This window comes from Pseudophryne corroboree, chromosome 1, assembly GCF_028390025.1.
Source record: "Pseudophryne corroboree isolate aPseCor3 chromosome 1, aPseCor3.hap2, whole genome shotgun sequence".
Lineage (NCBI taxonomy): Eukaryota > Metazoa > Chordata > Amphibia > Anura > Myobatrachidae > Pseudophryne > Pseudophryne corroboree.
The window spans coordinates 561815500-561832680 of NC_086444.1; the positions used below are offsets into that span (position 1 = coordinate 561815500).

The 17181-nt window shown below is 46.0% G+C and overlaps 1 protein-coding gene across 3 annotated transcripts in view; it reads right to left on the reverse strand.

Moving 5' to 3' along the window:
- The window catches only part of FOCAD (focadhesin), an 872056-nt gene that overhangs the window by 213390 nt on the left and 641485 nt on the right, over positions 1-17181 (reverse strand). For all 3 annotated transcript variants that reach the window (XM_063914161.1, XM_063914160.1, XM_063914162.1), the window contains 2 exons: positions 4924-5045; positions 2391-2483 (listed from right to left, as the gene is read on the reverse strand). In XM_063914161.1, the coding sequence (XP_063770231.1) occupies positions 2391-2483; positions 4924-5045 (215 nt within the window). The remainder of the gene's footprint in view (positions 1-2390; positions 2484-4923; positions 5046-17181) is intronic.

Here is a 17181-nt window from a genome sequence, read left to right on the forward strand (position 1 = left end):
GGTTTCTGTTCCTGGGAATGGGCTGCCTGCTGCAGTCTTCTTCCCTTTCCTCTACCCCTGGGCAGATATGACTGGCCCTTTGCCCGCCTGCCCTTATGGGGACGAAAGGACTGAGACTGAAAAGACTGTGTCCTTTTCTGCTGAGATGTGACTTGGGGTAACAAAAGGTGGATTTTTCAGCTGTTGCCATGGCCACCAGGTCCGATGGACCGCCCCTTTATACGGCAATACTTCCATGTGCCGTCTGGAATCTGCATCACCTGACCACTGTCGTGTCTTCGTCTGGCAGATATGGACATCACATTTACTCTTGATGCCAGAATGCAAATATCCCTCTGCGCATCTCGCATATATAGAAATGCATCTATAGTCAATAAAATCTTGTCCCTGTCAAGGGTATCATATTTTCAGTCAGGAAATCCGACCAAGCCCCCTCAGCGCTGCACATCCAGGCTGAGGCGATTGCTGGTCGTAGTATAACACCAGTATGTGTGTATATACTTTTAGGATATTTTTCAGCTTCCTATCAGCTGGCTCCTTGAGGGCTGCCGTATCTGGAGACGGTAACGCCCCTTGTTTTTATAAGCGTGTGAGCGCCTTATCCACCCTAAGGTGTGTTTCCCAACTCGCCCTAACTTCTGGCGGGAAAGGGTATACCGCCAATAATTTTCTATCGGAGGAAACCCACGTATCATCACACACTTCATTTAATTTATCTGATTCAGGAAAAACTACAAGTAGTTTATTCACACCCTACATAATACCCTTATTTGTGGTACTTGTAGTATCAGAAATATGTAACACCTCCTTCATTGCCCTTAACATGAAACGTGTGGCCCTAAAGGAAAATACGTTTGTTTATTCACCGTCGACACTGGAGTCAGTGTCCGTGTCTGTGTCTGTGTCAACCGACTGAGGTAAATGGGCGTTTTTACAAGCCCCTGACGGTGTCTGAGACGCCTGGACAGGTACTAATTTGTTTGCCGGCCGTCTCATGTTGTCAACCGACCTTGCAGCGTGTTGACATTATCACGTAATTCCTAAATAAGCCATCCATTCCAGTGTCGACTCCCTAGAGAGTGACATCACCAATACAGGCAATTTGCTCTGCCTCCTCACCAACATCGTCCCCCTACATGTCGACACACACGTACCGACACACAGCACACACACAGGGAATGCTCTGATAGAGGACAGGACCCCACTAGCCCTTTGGGGAGACAGAGGGAGAGTTTGCCAGCACACACCAAAAACGCTATAATTATACAGGGACAACTCCTTATACAAGTGTTTTCCCTTATAGCATTTTTATATATGTAATCATATCGCCAAATAAGTGCCCCCCCTCTCTGTTTTAACCCTGTTTCTGTAGTGCAGTGCAGGGGAGAGCCTGGGAGCCTTCCTCACAGCAGAGCTGAGCAGGAAAATGGCGCCGTGTGCTGAGGAGAATAGGCCCCGCCCCCTTTTCGGCGGGCTCTTCTCCCGGAGTTTGTGAGATCTGGCAGGGGTTAAATACATCCATATAGCCTCAAGGGCTATATGTGATGTATTTTAGCCATAAAAAGCTATTATACATTGCTGCCCAGGGCGCCCCCCCCAGCGCCCTGCACCCTCAGTGACAGTTGGTGACTGTTGGTGAAGTGTGCTGACAACAATGGCGCACAGCTGCAGTGCTGTGCGCTACCTTATGAAGACTGAAAGTCTTCTGCCGCCTGTTTCTGGACTCTGGACCTCTTCAACTTCGGCATCTGCAAGGGGGGTCGGCGGCACGGCTCCGGGACGAACCCCAGGGTGAGACCTGTGTTCCGACTCCCTCTGGAGCTAATGGTGTCCAGTAGCCTAAGAAGCAAATCCATCCTGCACGCAGGTGAGTTTACTTCTCTCCCCTAAGTCCCTCGTAGCAGTGAGCCTGTTGCCAGCAGGTCTCACTGAAAGAAAAAAACCTAACTTAAACTTTTATTCTAAGCAGCTCAGGAGAGCCACTTAGATTGCACCCTTCTCGGCCGGGCACAAAAATCTAACTGAGGCTTGGAGGAGGGTCATAGGGGGAGGAGCCAGTGCACACCACCTGATCCTAAAGCTTTTATTATTGTGCCCTGTCTCCTGCGGAGCCGCTATATCCCCATGGTCCTTACGGAGTCCCCAGCATCCACTAGGACGTCAGAGAAACATATACATGGCCAGGGTGCACAGTTTGCATTCAAATCCTGCACAGCTGTGATTATTTGGGGGAACTCTGTGCAAAACATACAATTTCCTATAGGACACTCTCTTAAAGGAATCCATTTGTATTCCTCAGATCATTCACATAGAATTAATTGAAAGCAATACTTCTGAGAGCAGTCATTTAATCTACAGTAAATCTAATAGCAGGCAATGTAGTAACTTGCCTGCAGTACAGCATAATATGTTCTTGACATGAAGCGAAGCCATGACTGGGGATGCAGGATGGAGCGGTGCCATTCAGAGGACTGGATATTCACCTACAGAAAAAACACAGACAGTAACCCCTTTTTGTAATGTGGATATTGCCAAAATATATCAAGATACTCAATATCAGCTATATTAATCACCTAACTGTATATAGTAAGAATTTGAAATTATAATGTTACATGCAAACTTCATTTGTATATTCACTAGATAACTTTTAATGTCACTTTCAAAGAAATGTCTACTATAGATTATAAGCATGCGGGATTCAGAATGATTTACCAGCGGCCGGGATGCCAGCTGTCAGTATACAGACAGCGGCATCCCACCTGCCAGTATGCTGGCTGCAGGGCAAGTGCAAAGAGTCCCTTTGCGGGCTTGCTGCATTCACCACAGGTTCTATTCCCACTTTATGGGTGTCGTGGGCACCCACGAGTGGGAATAGTCCTGTAGTTCCGGCATTCCGGCTGGCGGCATTGCCAGCAGTCAAGATTCCGACGTATCCTGGTCACCGGGATCCCGATAGCTGGCAAATTAAACATCTAGCAGAATCTTTATATTACCAAACAAACACCACAAGTTCGTGGACACTAATTTCAAAGTAATGCTGTATAATCTGTTTTATATATAAAAAAAAATGTTTATATGTCATTAAAAATAGTAACACAGGGATTTACAAAATAACATAGGATTCAAGTAGTTGGGGATAATGTGCACTTAAAAACACCAGCTGAAACAGGTCATTAGAACAGTGATTTTCAACCTTTTTTTTACTCGCGGCACACCGAACAATATTTAAAAATTGCCAAGGCACACCATCAGTTCCCCACAGAAAAAAACAAACACACACATTGGCCCTCACAGTCAAAATAAATAAAAAAATCCACACATACAATGGCCTACACAGAAAAAACAATCACATTGCTCCCCACATAAATCCTATTGCTCCAAACATAAATCAATCACATTTCTCCCCACATAAATCCTATTGCTCCCCACATGAATTATTCACATTGTTCCCAGAATAAATCCATAATTTCATATTCTCCCCACATAAATCCTATTGAAATCCTATTACTCCCCACAGGAGAAATAAAATAACAAATATTATCAGCTGTCCTCCTCCCTGTCCCTCAGTAGCGGGGGCTGTTCCTAGTGGAGTTCTGCGAATACTGGGCAGCGGGCGGTTGGGCAGGTGTGGATGTGGGTTGGCAAGGAAAGCTGTGTATGCAGGCGGGAACTGGAAGATGTGTATGCAGGCGGGTGGGCTGGCTGGGTGGTGAGACGCGGCGGCTGTGACCTATGATATCACATCGTTTTCAAGGCATAGGTCATGGCCAGAGCATGACTGATCCTCTAAGAAGAGCCCGGGCCAACAGTTCACTCTGAAGGTGCAGGAAGCTGCTCTGGCTCCGCGGCACACCTCGCAATTGGTTGCGGCACACTAGTGTGCCACGGCACACTGGTTGAAAAAGCCTGTATTAGAGGCTTAGGGGCCTGTGTATTAATAACTGCCGTGATTATTAAGTACCCGTACTGCGGCTGATATTTGCATTTTTAATGAAAATATCCCCTCTATATACTAAGTGAAACCCACTAGGACAGTGGTAGTGACAACCACTGCCCCCTGCGACTTACTTCTCCCGGCATTTTGGAGAAGTTTTTCATGTTTGACTGAATCTGACATGCGCACCGTCTCCGTTTCTGGAATCTTAGCCGGCGTTGAACGGAGGCTGCTGGTACATAGGGATCAGATCATAGTGTCCATTGATAATAATGGGGACTGCTATCTGCAGTGCTAATTGGCCTTCTGCAGGAGATTTCTGTAAAATCTCCAGCATTAGTACATAGCAGTAATATATAAAATTATGCTGAAACTGCAATTTCTACATCATTTTATGTAGGTTGATCAACAGGCCCCTTAGACTTACAGGCTACCTACAGTGTATAAGGCATGAGACATCACATCATGTGTAAAGTATCATAAAACCATGATTAAATCCCAAATATAAGCTACAGTTCAGTTAAGAGGAAAGGGCTCCTGGTGTTAGGGACATTATGCAATGTACAGTATTTGTCTGTGTGTAGGGAAAGAAGGGTGTGGGCTAAGGGGATTCAGTATGATTTACCGGCAGACGGGATGCCAGCTGTCAATATCCCGACAGCGGCATTCCACCTGCCAGCAAGCACAAAGAGCAATATAACATACATCATTTTATTTTATTTTTTAAATTATAATTTTTTTATGTTTAACTTAAGGGACCCAAGAAAGAAAGTTCCATCCTTTAGTATATTTCTGTAAATTTAAAAGTCACAACCTAATTCTTTTCCCTAAAATGAGAAAGCTAAACTCAAAAAGCATAGCACTACATTTAAATAGGGATAAAGTTGCAGATCAGTAGAATGGAACAGGTGTCTATAGACAATATATAAATCTGCCTAGTGGTCAAGGTCACATCATTATTGATATCATTATACGTTCCTAACACATACCTCATGGATAAGAGCTGTTAACATCTGCTGGTAACTGCGGCCCCTGCTGGCAAGGAAGCGATTGATGGGTCTGCCATCCCTGTCCATCTGAACAGGCAGGTCATAGCACAGCAGCATGCCGGCTGTGAAAAGTTACACGGAGTGAGAAAAACCCTTACAAATATACAATATAGGACATTATTTGTCCAATGAGTTTACTTTAGTCTGCACTGTAGATGGGATGAGAAATAATTATTGCTACAGCTTTTGGATATATAAATATCCTGGTAACTCTGCTGCAGAGGGAAACCAGTAAGATGTATTTATGTTTATAGCGGTTTCCATATGTCTGTTTCATGCACAATGACTGCTGCCAGTAAAACTGGGAAACAGTTCATGTACAACACTGGATACCAACAGTATAAATCAGAGCTGGCCAAACCAGTCCTCGAGATCTACCAACAGTTCACATTTTCCAGACCACCTAGCTGGTGCACAGGTGTAGTCATTACTAATTAAGATGTGCTGCATTCATTCCTAACTGACAATTCTACAGCTCTCCAGGAGGCCTGGAAAATATGAACTGTTGGTAGATCTCGAGGACCGGTTTGGCCAGCCCTGGTATAAATGTTGTCTGTATTTCATCAAGCTTAGATGTGAATCACAAGACACAAGGAAAGCATGCATATGCAGAGATTCAACATTCAGTTGTATATGGTAACAGAAAGAGAGGGGTGAATAATATTGTGTTGACAGCATGTATCCCAATTCTTTCCTCTTCCATTATTATGACACGTATTGGACTCTGACACCAACATAAAGCGCAACGGAATACGCTGCGCTATATAAGAAACTGTTAATAAACACATTTATGCAATTTTCTAGAGAGGGCTTTAAAGCTGACAGTTTGTGAGGCAACAACATGTGGTCACTTATGAGGTAGGGAGGAAACATACCTTTCAAAATACCTTTTGAAAGAAGGGAGAAAAAGATGTACGATAAATGCAATGCGTGTAAAAGCAAGCAGGCATGGAGGAAATAATAGGATTTTAATTACCTACCGGTAAATCCTTTTCTCGTAGTCTATGGAGGATGCTGGGGTCCACATTAGTTCCATGGAGTGCAGACGGGTCCACTAGGAGCCAAGGGCACTTTTAGAGTTTAATAGTGTGGGCTCGCTCCTCCCTTTATGCCCCTCCTACCAGACTCAGTCTAGAAACTGTGCTCGAGGAGACGGACATACTTCGAGAGAAGAAAATACACAGATAGTGGTGAGATTCACACCAGCTCACACATGGGTGGTATTCATGTGACCGACAGTCACATGACCTCCTCCACCAGCCCGACGGGTCACTATCCCGACGGTCGGCATGCCGACCAACAGGGACTATTTCCACTCGTGCGTGTCCACGACACCCATAGAGTGGGAATAGAACCTGTGGCGACCACAGGTCGCCACCGAGCCCGCAGCGTGGCGAGCGCAGCGAGCCCGCAAGGGGCTTGCTGTACTCGCCCCTCCGCGCCGGGATCCCGGCGTCGGTAAGCTGACCGGTGGTCAGGAGACCGCCGGTCAGCAGTACTACACCCCTCACACATAACAAGGCAAACCAGGCCACCTAGCCTGAACAACCTCAACAACAGCTTAAAAACAGTACTTAATCAAGTAATAACACAGTACTAAACCAAGTAACAAGGCAGTTCTGAACCAAGTAACAACTGCAGTAAAACGAAGCGCTGGGCGGGCGGGCGCCCAGCATCCTCTACGGACTACAAGAAAAGGATTTACCGGTAGGTAATTAAAATCCTATTTTCTCTACGTCCTAGAGAATGCTGGGGCCCACATTAGTACCATGGGGATGTACCAAAGCTCCCAGTACGGGATGGAGAGGGCGGAGGCTCCTGCAGAACCGACTAACCAAACTTTAGGTCCTCAGAGGCCAAAGTATCAAACTTGTAGAACTTAGCAAACGTGTTCGACCCTAACCAAGTTGCTGCTCGGCAAAGCTGTAAAGCTGAGACATCCCGGGCAGCCGCCCAGGAAGAACCCACCTTATGAGTAGAGTGAGCCTTAACAGATTTTGGACACGGCAAGCCTGCTGTAGAATAAGCATGCTGGATAGTACACCTGATCCAGCGAGATATAGTCTGCTTAAAAGCAGGACACCTAATCTCATTGGGGTCATAAAGGACAAACAAAGAGCCAGACTTTCTGTGACGAGAATTTCTCTTCACATAAATCTTCAAAGCCCTCACAACATCCAAGGACTTTGAGGCAATTGAGGCGTCAGTAGCCACTGGTACCACACTAGGTTGGTTGATATGAAAAGCAGACACAAGCTTCGGAAGAAATTGCTGACGCATCCTGAGCTCAGCTCTATCTTCACGGAAAATTAAGTAGGGGCTTTTGCAGGACAAAGCCCCCAATTCAGACACACTAGCAGAAGCTAATGCCAACAGTGTGACCGCCTTCCAAGTGAGAAACTTGACCTCAACCTCCTGTAAAGGCTCAAACCAATCTGATTGCAGGAACTGCAACACCACGTTAAGATCCCAAGGTGCCGTAGGAGGCACAAAGGGAGGCTGGATGCGCAGCACCCCTTTCAATAAAGTCTGAACCTCCGGGAGGGAAGCCAACTGTTTCTGGAAGAAAATGGATAAGGCCAAAATCTGGACTTTTATGGAGCCCAAACGTAGGCCCACATCCACACCTGCTTGCAGGAAGAGGAGAAACCGCCCAAGTTGAAACTCCACCGTAGGAAAGTTCTTGGATTCACACCAAGACATGCGATGGTAATGTTTTGACGTTACTCCTTTTCTAGCCTGTATCAGGGTAGGAATAACCTTTTTCAGAATGCCTTTCTGAGCTAAAATCTGGCGTTCAACCTCCATGCCGTCAAATGTAGCCATGGTAAGTCTTGATAAGCGAACGCCCCCTGTTGGAGAAGGTCCTCTCAAAGGGGAAGAGGCCACGGATCTTCCAGTAGTAAATCCAGAAGATCCGCGTACCAAGTCCTTCTTGGCCAGTCCGGAGCAATGAGGATCGCCTGAACTCTTGTTCTTTTGATTATTTTGAGAATCCTTGGGATGAGTGGAAGTGGAGGAAACACATAAACTGACCTGAACACCCACGGAGTTACCAGGGCGTCCACCGCCACTGCCTGTGGGTCCCTCGACCTGGAGCAATACCTCCGAAGCTTCTTGTTGAGGCATGAAGCCATCATGTCTATTTGAAGTACGCCCCAAAGACTTGTCACTTCTGCAAACACCTCTGGGTGGAGGACCCACTCTCGTGGATGGAGATCGTGTCTGCTGAGGAAGTCCACTTCCCAGTTGTTCACACCCGGAATAAAGATAGCTGACAGTGCTACCACGTGCTTTTCTGCCTAGAGGATGATTCTTGTTATCTCTGACATTGCAGCTCTGCTCTTCGTTCCGCCTTGTCAGTTTATGTAGGCCATTGTCGTTACATTGTCCGACTGAACTTGAATGGCCCAATCTTTTAGAAGATGAGCCGCCTGTAGAAGACCATTGTACACGGCTCTTAGTTCCAGAATGTTTATCGGAAGGCTGGATTCCAGACTTTACCACCTTCCTTGGAAGTTTTCCCCCTGGATGACTGCTCCCCAACCTCTGAGACTTGCATCCGTGGTTAGAAGGATCCTATTCTGAATCCCGAACCTGCGGCCCTCCAGCAGGTGAGAAGTTTGCTGCCACCAGAGGAGTGAGATTCTGGCTTTCTGCGACAGTCGTATCCACTGGTGCATGTGAAGATGAGACCCTGACCATTTGCCCAGGAGATCCAGCTGGAAAGATCGTGCATGAAATCTTCCGTACTGTAGAGCCTCGCAGGAGGAAACCATCTTCCCCAGAAGGCGAATGCACTGATGAACCGATACTCGGGTTGGCTTCAGGACATCCCGTACCATTGACTGGATCACCAATGCTTTCTCCACCGGCAGAAACACCTTCTGCACTTCCGTGTCAAGAATCATCCCCAGGAAGGACAGTCTTCTCGTCGGCTCCAAATTTCCAACCATGATCCCGGAGCAGTTGAGTCGTGAGCGCAATGGACCGCAACTTCTTCTTCCTGGACGATGCTCTCATAAGCAGATCGCCCAGATATGGAATTATGTTCACACCCTGCTTGCAGAGTAGAAGCATCATCTCTGCCATTACCTTGGTGAACACCCTCGGTGTTGTGGATAGGCCGAATGGCAGCGCCTGGAACGGATAGTGACAGTCCAACAGCGCAAACCTGAGATAAGCCTGGTGTGGCGGCTAAATTGGAATGTGAAGGTACGCATCCTTGATATCTATGGACACCAGGAATTCCCCCTCCTCCAGACCTGAGATCACCGCTCTCAGAGATTCCATTTTGAACATGAATTCCCTCAAATATGGAATTAACGATTTGAGGTTCAATATTAGTCTGACCGAACCGTCCGGCTTCGGCACCACAAAAAGGTTTGAGTAGTAACCCTTGTTTTTCAGGTGAGACAGAACTAGAACAATGACATTTGTCCTTTCCAATTTTTGAATGGCTTCTTGTAAGATAGCCCTTTCTGTCAGCAAAGCTGGTAAGCCTGATTTGAAAAATCTGTGAGGTGGGAGCTCTTGAAACTCCAATCTGTACCCCTGAGATACAATATCTTGAACCCAGGGGTCCAGGCCTGAGGACGCTCAAACCTGCTCCCACCTGCCCGACCTCCGGGCAGGGAGGTCCACCATCATGCTGAGGATTTTAAGGGAAACAGAACCCGGCTTCTGTTCCTGAGAACCTGCCGGTGCAGGTTTTCTGTATTTTCCCCGACCACCTCTGAAGAAGGTGGAAGGGGACCCGAAAGGACTGCACAGTAGACGCAGAGAAGGATTTCTTTGGCGTCGGAGTGGCTGAGGGAAGAAAGGTTGACTTACCCGCGGTTGCCGTGGAGATCCACGTATCCAAAGCTTCCCCAAATAGAGCCTGACCTGTGAAGGGTAGGTTCTCCACACTATTCTTGGATTCCGCATCCGCAGACAATTGGCGCAGCCAGAGCCCCCTGCGTGCCGAGACAGCCATGGAAGACGTCCGTGCAGTCAGATTACCAAGGTCCTTCATGGCCTCCACCATGAAACCCGCAGAATCCCGTATGTGACGTAAAAACATTTAAATGTCACTTCTATCCATAGTATCTAAATTCTCTAGTAACGTGCCTGATCACTTTACTATGGCTTTAGAAATCCATGCACAAACAATAGTGGGCCGAAGCGCCACGCCTGAAGCAGTGTATATGGATTTGAGCGTAGTCTCAAATCTTGCGGTCTACCGGTTCTTTCAAATCGGTACATCCAGGGACAAGTAAAACCACCTTTTTAGACAATCTAGAAACAGAAGCGTCTACTATAGGAGGGTTTTCCCACTTTTTCCTATCATCTTCAGGGAAAGGAAAAGCAATCAGAACTCTCTTTGGGATCTGGAATTTTTTCTCTGGGTTTTCCCAGGAGTTCTCAAATATTGCTTTTAATTCCCTAGAAGCAGGAAAGGTCAGGGAGACTTTCTTACTGTCTGTAAAGAAAGCCTCCTCGACCTGTTCAGGTACCTTGTCAGTAATGTGTAAAACATTACGAATAGCCTCAATCATTAGCTGCACCCCTTTAGCACGGGATGCGCCCCCCCCCCCCCCCCCCCCTCAGTATGTCCCCATCACCATCACCCATATTGGAGTTGGTATCCGTGACGATTTGCATTACCTGGACAAGAGCACGCTTTTGGGGGCATATACCAGGGGACTTAGATGAGGTAGTGGGAGATGAATACGACAATACCTCCACAGATTATTTTAAAACCTGTGTTTCAGTCTCATAATGAGCTATCCTAGATGAAATCTGGGATATCATACCCTTAATAGAAGCCACCCACTTAGGTTCGGGTTCAGATAGCTGAGACAGTGTATTGCATTCCTGAGTACATGGAATATTCTCTTCTGGAGAAGATACATACTCTGCAGCACAAGATACAGAGTCCCTAGATTGGTAATGTGAGATATATAGCATACACACACACACAGGAAAATGTCAGACAGCCCACACAGCGCCCCAGTAGACAGTTATATAATAAATGCCTGGCGATGACTGTGCAACCTAATAGACTACACAGTAATGTGATTAAACACTCTCCCCCCTCCTTCTATAACCCCCTGGTACCGCACAGGATAGCTGGAGTTATGTGGAGAGTCAGCGCTCCCTGTCAACGTCTCTGTAGTGTGATCTGCAGGGAGAAAATGACTCTGGTGAGTGCTGGATCCGCTCTGAGGAGAAGCCCAGCCCCCTAAAATGGTGCGTCTTCCCACACTTCTAGAGATTATACTGGCCTGAGGTAATGGTTGCTAGTAGCAGTACAGTGTCCCTGATAGCTTCTTTGACCAGTGTAAGGGTGTTTGCGCTGGCCCAGGGCGCCCCTCACTCTGTACCTCTGAGCCCTCCAGAGCGCAGCCTCAGTACTGCGATCCCACCCTGATGCCGCCATTATCACCGGATCCCCGCTTGTTGGGTCACCGGTGTCCAACTCATCACCGAAGTTTTCAGGCTTTGTTAGGGGGTGGCGGTAGTGCTGCGGGAGCGAGCGGGAGCCTCTGGGGCTTGCGATCGACACCCTCAGGAGCTGTGTCCTGTCAGCGTAACTAGTGGCCATTAACCTCAGAGGGTTGGACACTACTCCCCCCCTAAGTATCTCAAAGAAGGGAATCTGTTGCCAGCAGCCTTCCTGTGCCTGACTAACAAAGACAAAACTAGAAAAACTCCTATGGAGCTCACCTAGCTGTGACCGGCTCCCTCCGTGCACATTTTCTAAACTGAGTCTGGTAGGAGGGGCATAGAGGGAGGAGCCAGCCAACACTATTAAACTCTTAAAGTGCCCATGGCTCCTAGTGGACCCATCTATGCCCCATAGTACTAATATGGACCCCAGAATCCTCTATGACGTAAGAGAAAATCATATATCCTAAAGCAGGCTTTTTCAACCAGTGTGCCGGGACCAGTTGCAAGGTGTGCCGTGAAGTCGGAGCCACTGCCTGCGCCTTCAGCGTGAACTGTAGCCCAGGCTCTTCTTGGAGGATCAGTCGTGCCCCGCCCGTGACCTATGCCTTGAAGACGCAGCAGTGTGGCATAATAGGTTACGGCCGCTGTTTCCCACCACCCAGCCAACCCACCTGCCTGCATCCACAACTTTCTGTTACCACCTGCATTCCACTTGCTCAGTATTCGCAGCACTCCACTGTGAACAACCCCTGCCACTGAGGGATAGGGAGGTGGACAGCTGACAGATAGGGGCTAATATTTGTTATCTTATTTCTCCTGTGGGGAGCAATAGGATCTATGTGGGGAGCAATGGGAACAATTTATGTGGAGAGCAATGGGATTTATGTGGAGAGCAATGGGATTTATGTGGGGAGCAATGGGATTGTTTTTTTCTGTGTAGGCCAATGTAGGTGTAGATTTTTTTCATTACTGTGGGGGCCAATGTGTGTGTTTTAACCCCATGGGGGACAGATGGTGTGCCATAGCATTTTAAAATATTATTCGGTTTGAAAATCACTGCCCTAAAGACAGTGGTGAACACACAGCAGCTCTGCTAAATATTCCCTCTGTCCACATGCAGTTTGACCGAAGAGACAGGTTGTCTTGTAAGGCTCTTCTATTGTTTTGTTTTTTTCTGTGTTTCCCTATTATCCAAAAAGTGCTTTCCTTCCTTCCGAATGCTATGTGTAATGGGCTTCCCTGCCTTCTGTAGGTTTAGCCTATCCCCAAACAGATAAAAGTTGGGCAAAAGAATGGCTACAGTATAATATTGTATTCCATTTTTGTTACTGATTTTTAATTTTTAAGTCCATGATGATTTACCTTTATGTTTAAAATGCTTTGTCTCTCTGCATGTATTGCAACTCTTCGTGGAATATGGAATAAATTCATGCAACATGTATATAAGCCGTTCCTTTCTAACACACAGTTATTTTGAAAAAGACGTTATGGTAAGAACTTACCGTTGATAACGTAATTTCTCTTATGTCCACAGGTATCCACAGGATAACATTGGATATGCCGGAGCGACAGCGGAAATGGCACCAAACGGTCACAAACTTTCTGGCCTTCCAGGATGCATCGGGGCTTCACCATATAATCCCGCCCACTGACTCCATCAAATCAGTTCTTTCCACAGTGATTAGGCAGGAGCATCAGGTAGAAACCTATTTAGGCGATAAGAACACACATGCACACCCTTCCATACAAGAGGGAAGAGGTTTAGTGATTGTCAAGATTCTCAAATCAGGTGCGTCAGGGTGGGATCCCGGTGGATACCTGTGGACATAAGAGAAATTACGTTATCAACGGTAATGTCTTACCATAACGTATATTTCTCTGGCTGGGTCCACAGGTTATCCACAGGATAACATTGGGATTCCCAAAGCCAGTTTTAGTGGTGGGGACGCTCTTGATTACACAGGAGGACCTTTCGCCCGAAGTCTGCGTCATGAGAGGCAAGAGTATCCAAGGCATAATGTCTGATGAATGTGTTTATGGAACACCATGTGGCTGCCTTACAAATCTGTTCTGCTGAAGCACCCTGTTGTGCTGCCCATGAAGGACCTACCTTACGTGTAGAGTGAGCAGAGACATTAGCTGGAGTAGGGAGATCTGCATGAGAATAAGCTTCTGATATTACCATTCGGAGCCATCTTGCCAGCGTCTGTTTACTAGCAGGCCATGCTCTTCTATGAAATCCGTAGAGGATGAAGAGAGAATCTGTTTTTCTGATGGCACTAGTACGATCTATGTAGATTCTTAATGCTCGGACTACGTCCAGCGACGCTTCTCCCGCAGTAAGTCCCGATACCTGAAAAGCTGGGACTACAAACTTTTCATTAAAGGTGAAACTTTGAAACCACCTTCGGAAGATAACCAGATCTAGTTCTGAGAACTGCTTTATCTGGAAAAAAACTTAGGAAAGGAGACTTACACGACAGCGCTCCTAAATCTGATACTCTTCTAGCTGAGGCCATTGCCAGTAGAAAAAGAGTACTTTAGCCATTAACCATTTAAGATCTGCTCTCTTAAGTGGTTCAAACGGAGGTCCCTGAAGGAATTTAAGAACTAGAATCAAATCCCAGGGAGCTGCAGGAGGAACAAATGGAGGTTGAAAGTGTACAACTCCCTGAAAGAAAGTACACACATCCTATAAATCAGAAATCTTTCGCTGGAAACCATACAGTTAACGCTGATACTTTAACTCTCAAGGAAGCTACTTTCAAACCCTTATCCAATCCTGCTTGAAGGAAATCCAAAATCCTGGATACTTTAAAAGATCTTGGATTCAAACTTTTTTCAGTACACCAATGAATATAGGCTTGCCATATTCGATGATAAACACGAGCTGAAGTAGGCTTTCTTGCTCTAAGCATAGTTTGGATGGGTGGTATTCATGTGACCGGCGGTCGGGTGACCGACAGTCACATGACCTCCTCCACCATGCCGAGCGCTCACTATCCCGATGGTCGGCATGCCGTCCAACAGGGACTATTTCCACTCGTGGGTGTCCACGACACCCATAGAGTGGGAATAGAACCCGTGGCGACCGCAGGTCGCCACCGAGCCCGCAGCGTGGCGAGCGCAGCGAGCCCGCAAGGGGCTTGCTGCACACGCCCCTCCCCGCCGGGGTCCCGGCGTCGGTATGCTGCCGGGATCCCGGCGTCGGTAAGCTGACCGGCGGTCAGGAGACCGCCGGTCAGCCGTACTACACCCGTTTGGATTACTTGTTTTGAAAATCCTCTAGCTTCTAAGATAGAGGTTTCAACAGCCACGCCGTCAAAGACAGATGATCCAGATGGCTGTGACAACAAGGACCCTGCATTAGCAGATCTGGACGTTGAGGGAGCAGTATCGGTGCTTCCACGGACATTCTCAGTAGATCTGTGTACCAATGCATTCTTGGCCAAGGTGGAGCTATTAGAATTATGGCTTCCTTAGCTTGCTTTATTTTTCTCACTACTCTGGGTAACAGAGATATTGGAGGGAAAAAATACACCAGATGAAATTTCCATTCTACTGACAGTGCGTCTACAAGGACCGCTCCGGGATCCTTTGTTCTTGATCCGTACCTTGGAACTTTGTTGTTTAGAAAAGACGCCATGAGATCTATCTCCGGTAGACCCCATCTGTTCACTATTGTCTGAAACACCTCTGGGTGTAATGCCCATTCGGTTTCCTGAATGGTGGTGTGTCGACTGAGAAAATCCGCTTCCCAGTTCAGTACACCTTGGACAAATACTGCTGACAATGCTGGAATATGAAGTTCTGCCCATCTTAGAATGGGAGTTACTTCCTCCCTCAATCTTTTGCTGTGAGTTCCTCCTTGATGATTGAGGTACGCTACTGCTGTCGCATTGTCTGAGCGAATATGGACCGTTCTTCCTTGCAGACTGTCCATTGCCTGAACTAGAGTCATAAAAATGGCCCTTATTTCCAACAGATTTATTGGCAGGCGACTTTCCCTTCCGGTCCATCTTCCCTGGAACCAAAATCTTCAGAGTACCGCACCCCAGCGTTGAAGACTGGCATCTGTTGTCAGGACTTGCCATTCTTTTATCCAAAAGGGTCTCCCCTTGTTTAAATGGTCTGTCTGTAGCCACCACGCTAGAGACCTTTGAACATTTATTATCTGCTTTTTTATTGTCTGATGATTTCCGTTCCATTTGGTCAGAATAAGGTGCTGTAATGGTCTGGAGTGGAATTGCGCATATTCCACCATGTCGAAGGTTGATACCATCAGACCCAACAGCAGCATTTGTCGAAGTAAAAAAATATTACATAAAGAGAACATACAAACTACACACATTTAAGTTGATATACTTGCAAATACGCGCAGCGAGCACAGCCATATATGGTAACACACGCATTTACACGGACATGCCACAGAGATGGATTCGACACTTATTTCATACAGTACATAATTATAATAATATCAAGCGCCAGACATCATGATGATTTAAAATTACCTAATGAATTAATGTCATGAATGTGTATTATTTGAACGGAACCAGATACACCTGTCATGTTTACTATTAAAACAAGCAGATTGGTGTGTAGATTAATTTGATACTTGTTATTAAGTTGTGGGACATTGCAGCGGATAATTATGATTACATGAATAAAAGCTAAAATCACTTCTATTAGAACAATAGAAGCTCCAAACAGGTAATGAACAGGAAACTCAGGCCAGCCCCTTTGGATGTCTTCAAGGCTGAATCTGATCAGCATATACAAAGAGAATAGTGACTCATCATGAACCCCTCCCCCAGAAACTAGTTAACACATTTTGCTGGTCACACAGGAAGGTAGTTCCTGTTTCTTTTGGTCTCAGAGTTACTTGCTTTTTGGTCTCAGAGGAAGATGGAGTCCCAGCATTACTTTACAGAGAGAGAGAGAGTGATATGGAAAGACGAATCTATATAACTAGGATAATGGTATTGTATCGCTGGCATGTAACTTTATGTATTAACTGCTTACTGTATGAGTTGTAACTATAGGTATACTGTACTTTGTAATATATATTGAATCCATATCCTTTTTCATAACAAATATATACATCAATGAGCTTTGGAACTCAGATAATGTGTGGGTGTATTGTTTTCTCTTATGGGATGCAGTGTTTTGCGACGTATAGCGTACATTCATAGGATATGGTAATAAGAGGTGCAGGCATTTACAATATATATTAGAGCGGGCATTTTACATATTTGTGAGAAATCAATTTGGCATTCTTAGATGAGTGCTCTTACGGGATATCAGGGTCTTAATGATGCACTGTACATTACAAATGTGTCTGTAATTGACCGGCTCCAATGGACGCATTGAGAAGCTGATAAAAATAACATTCACGTTAATGTATTTTTGTGTTATCAGTAAGCCAATGATATGAAATTCAAGGGACAATGCATTTCTCATAATATTTAAGATGCTAAAATGTATTTTTATTGTTGCAAAACAAGGTTAAAATAAGTCATATTGTGTTTGATTCAGATTGGATTGTTTATCTGTTTAAGTAGGTTTAAAAGTATATTTAAAAGTTGCTGCACAGCCTTGAAATAGTGTTTTTTTTTAACTCAGGCCTAAAATAACTTCAGGTGCTTGTATGATGTGTGATTTCTTTGTGACAAAGGAAGCCGCATGGTCTGTCCTCCATTTTGGACTAACCACATGGCCTGTCCACCATTTTGTGTAACCCTCATGGATGTGGAAGGGGGAGGA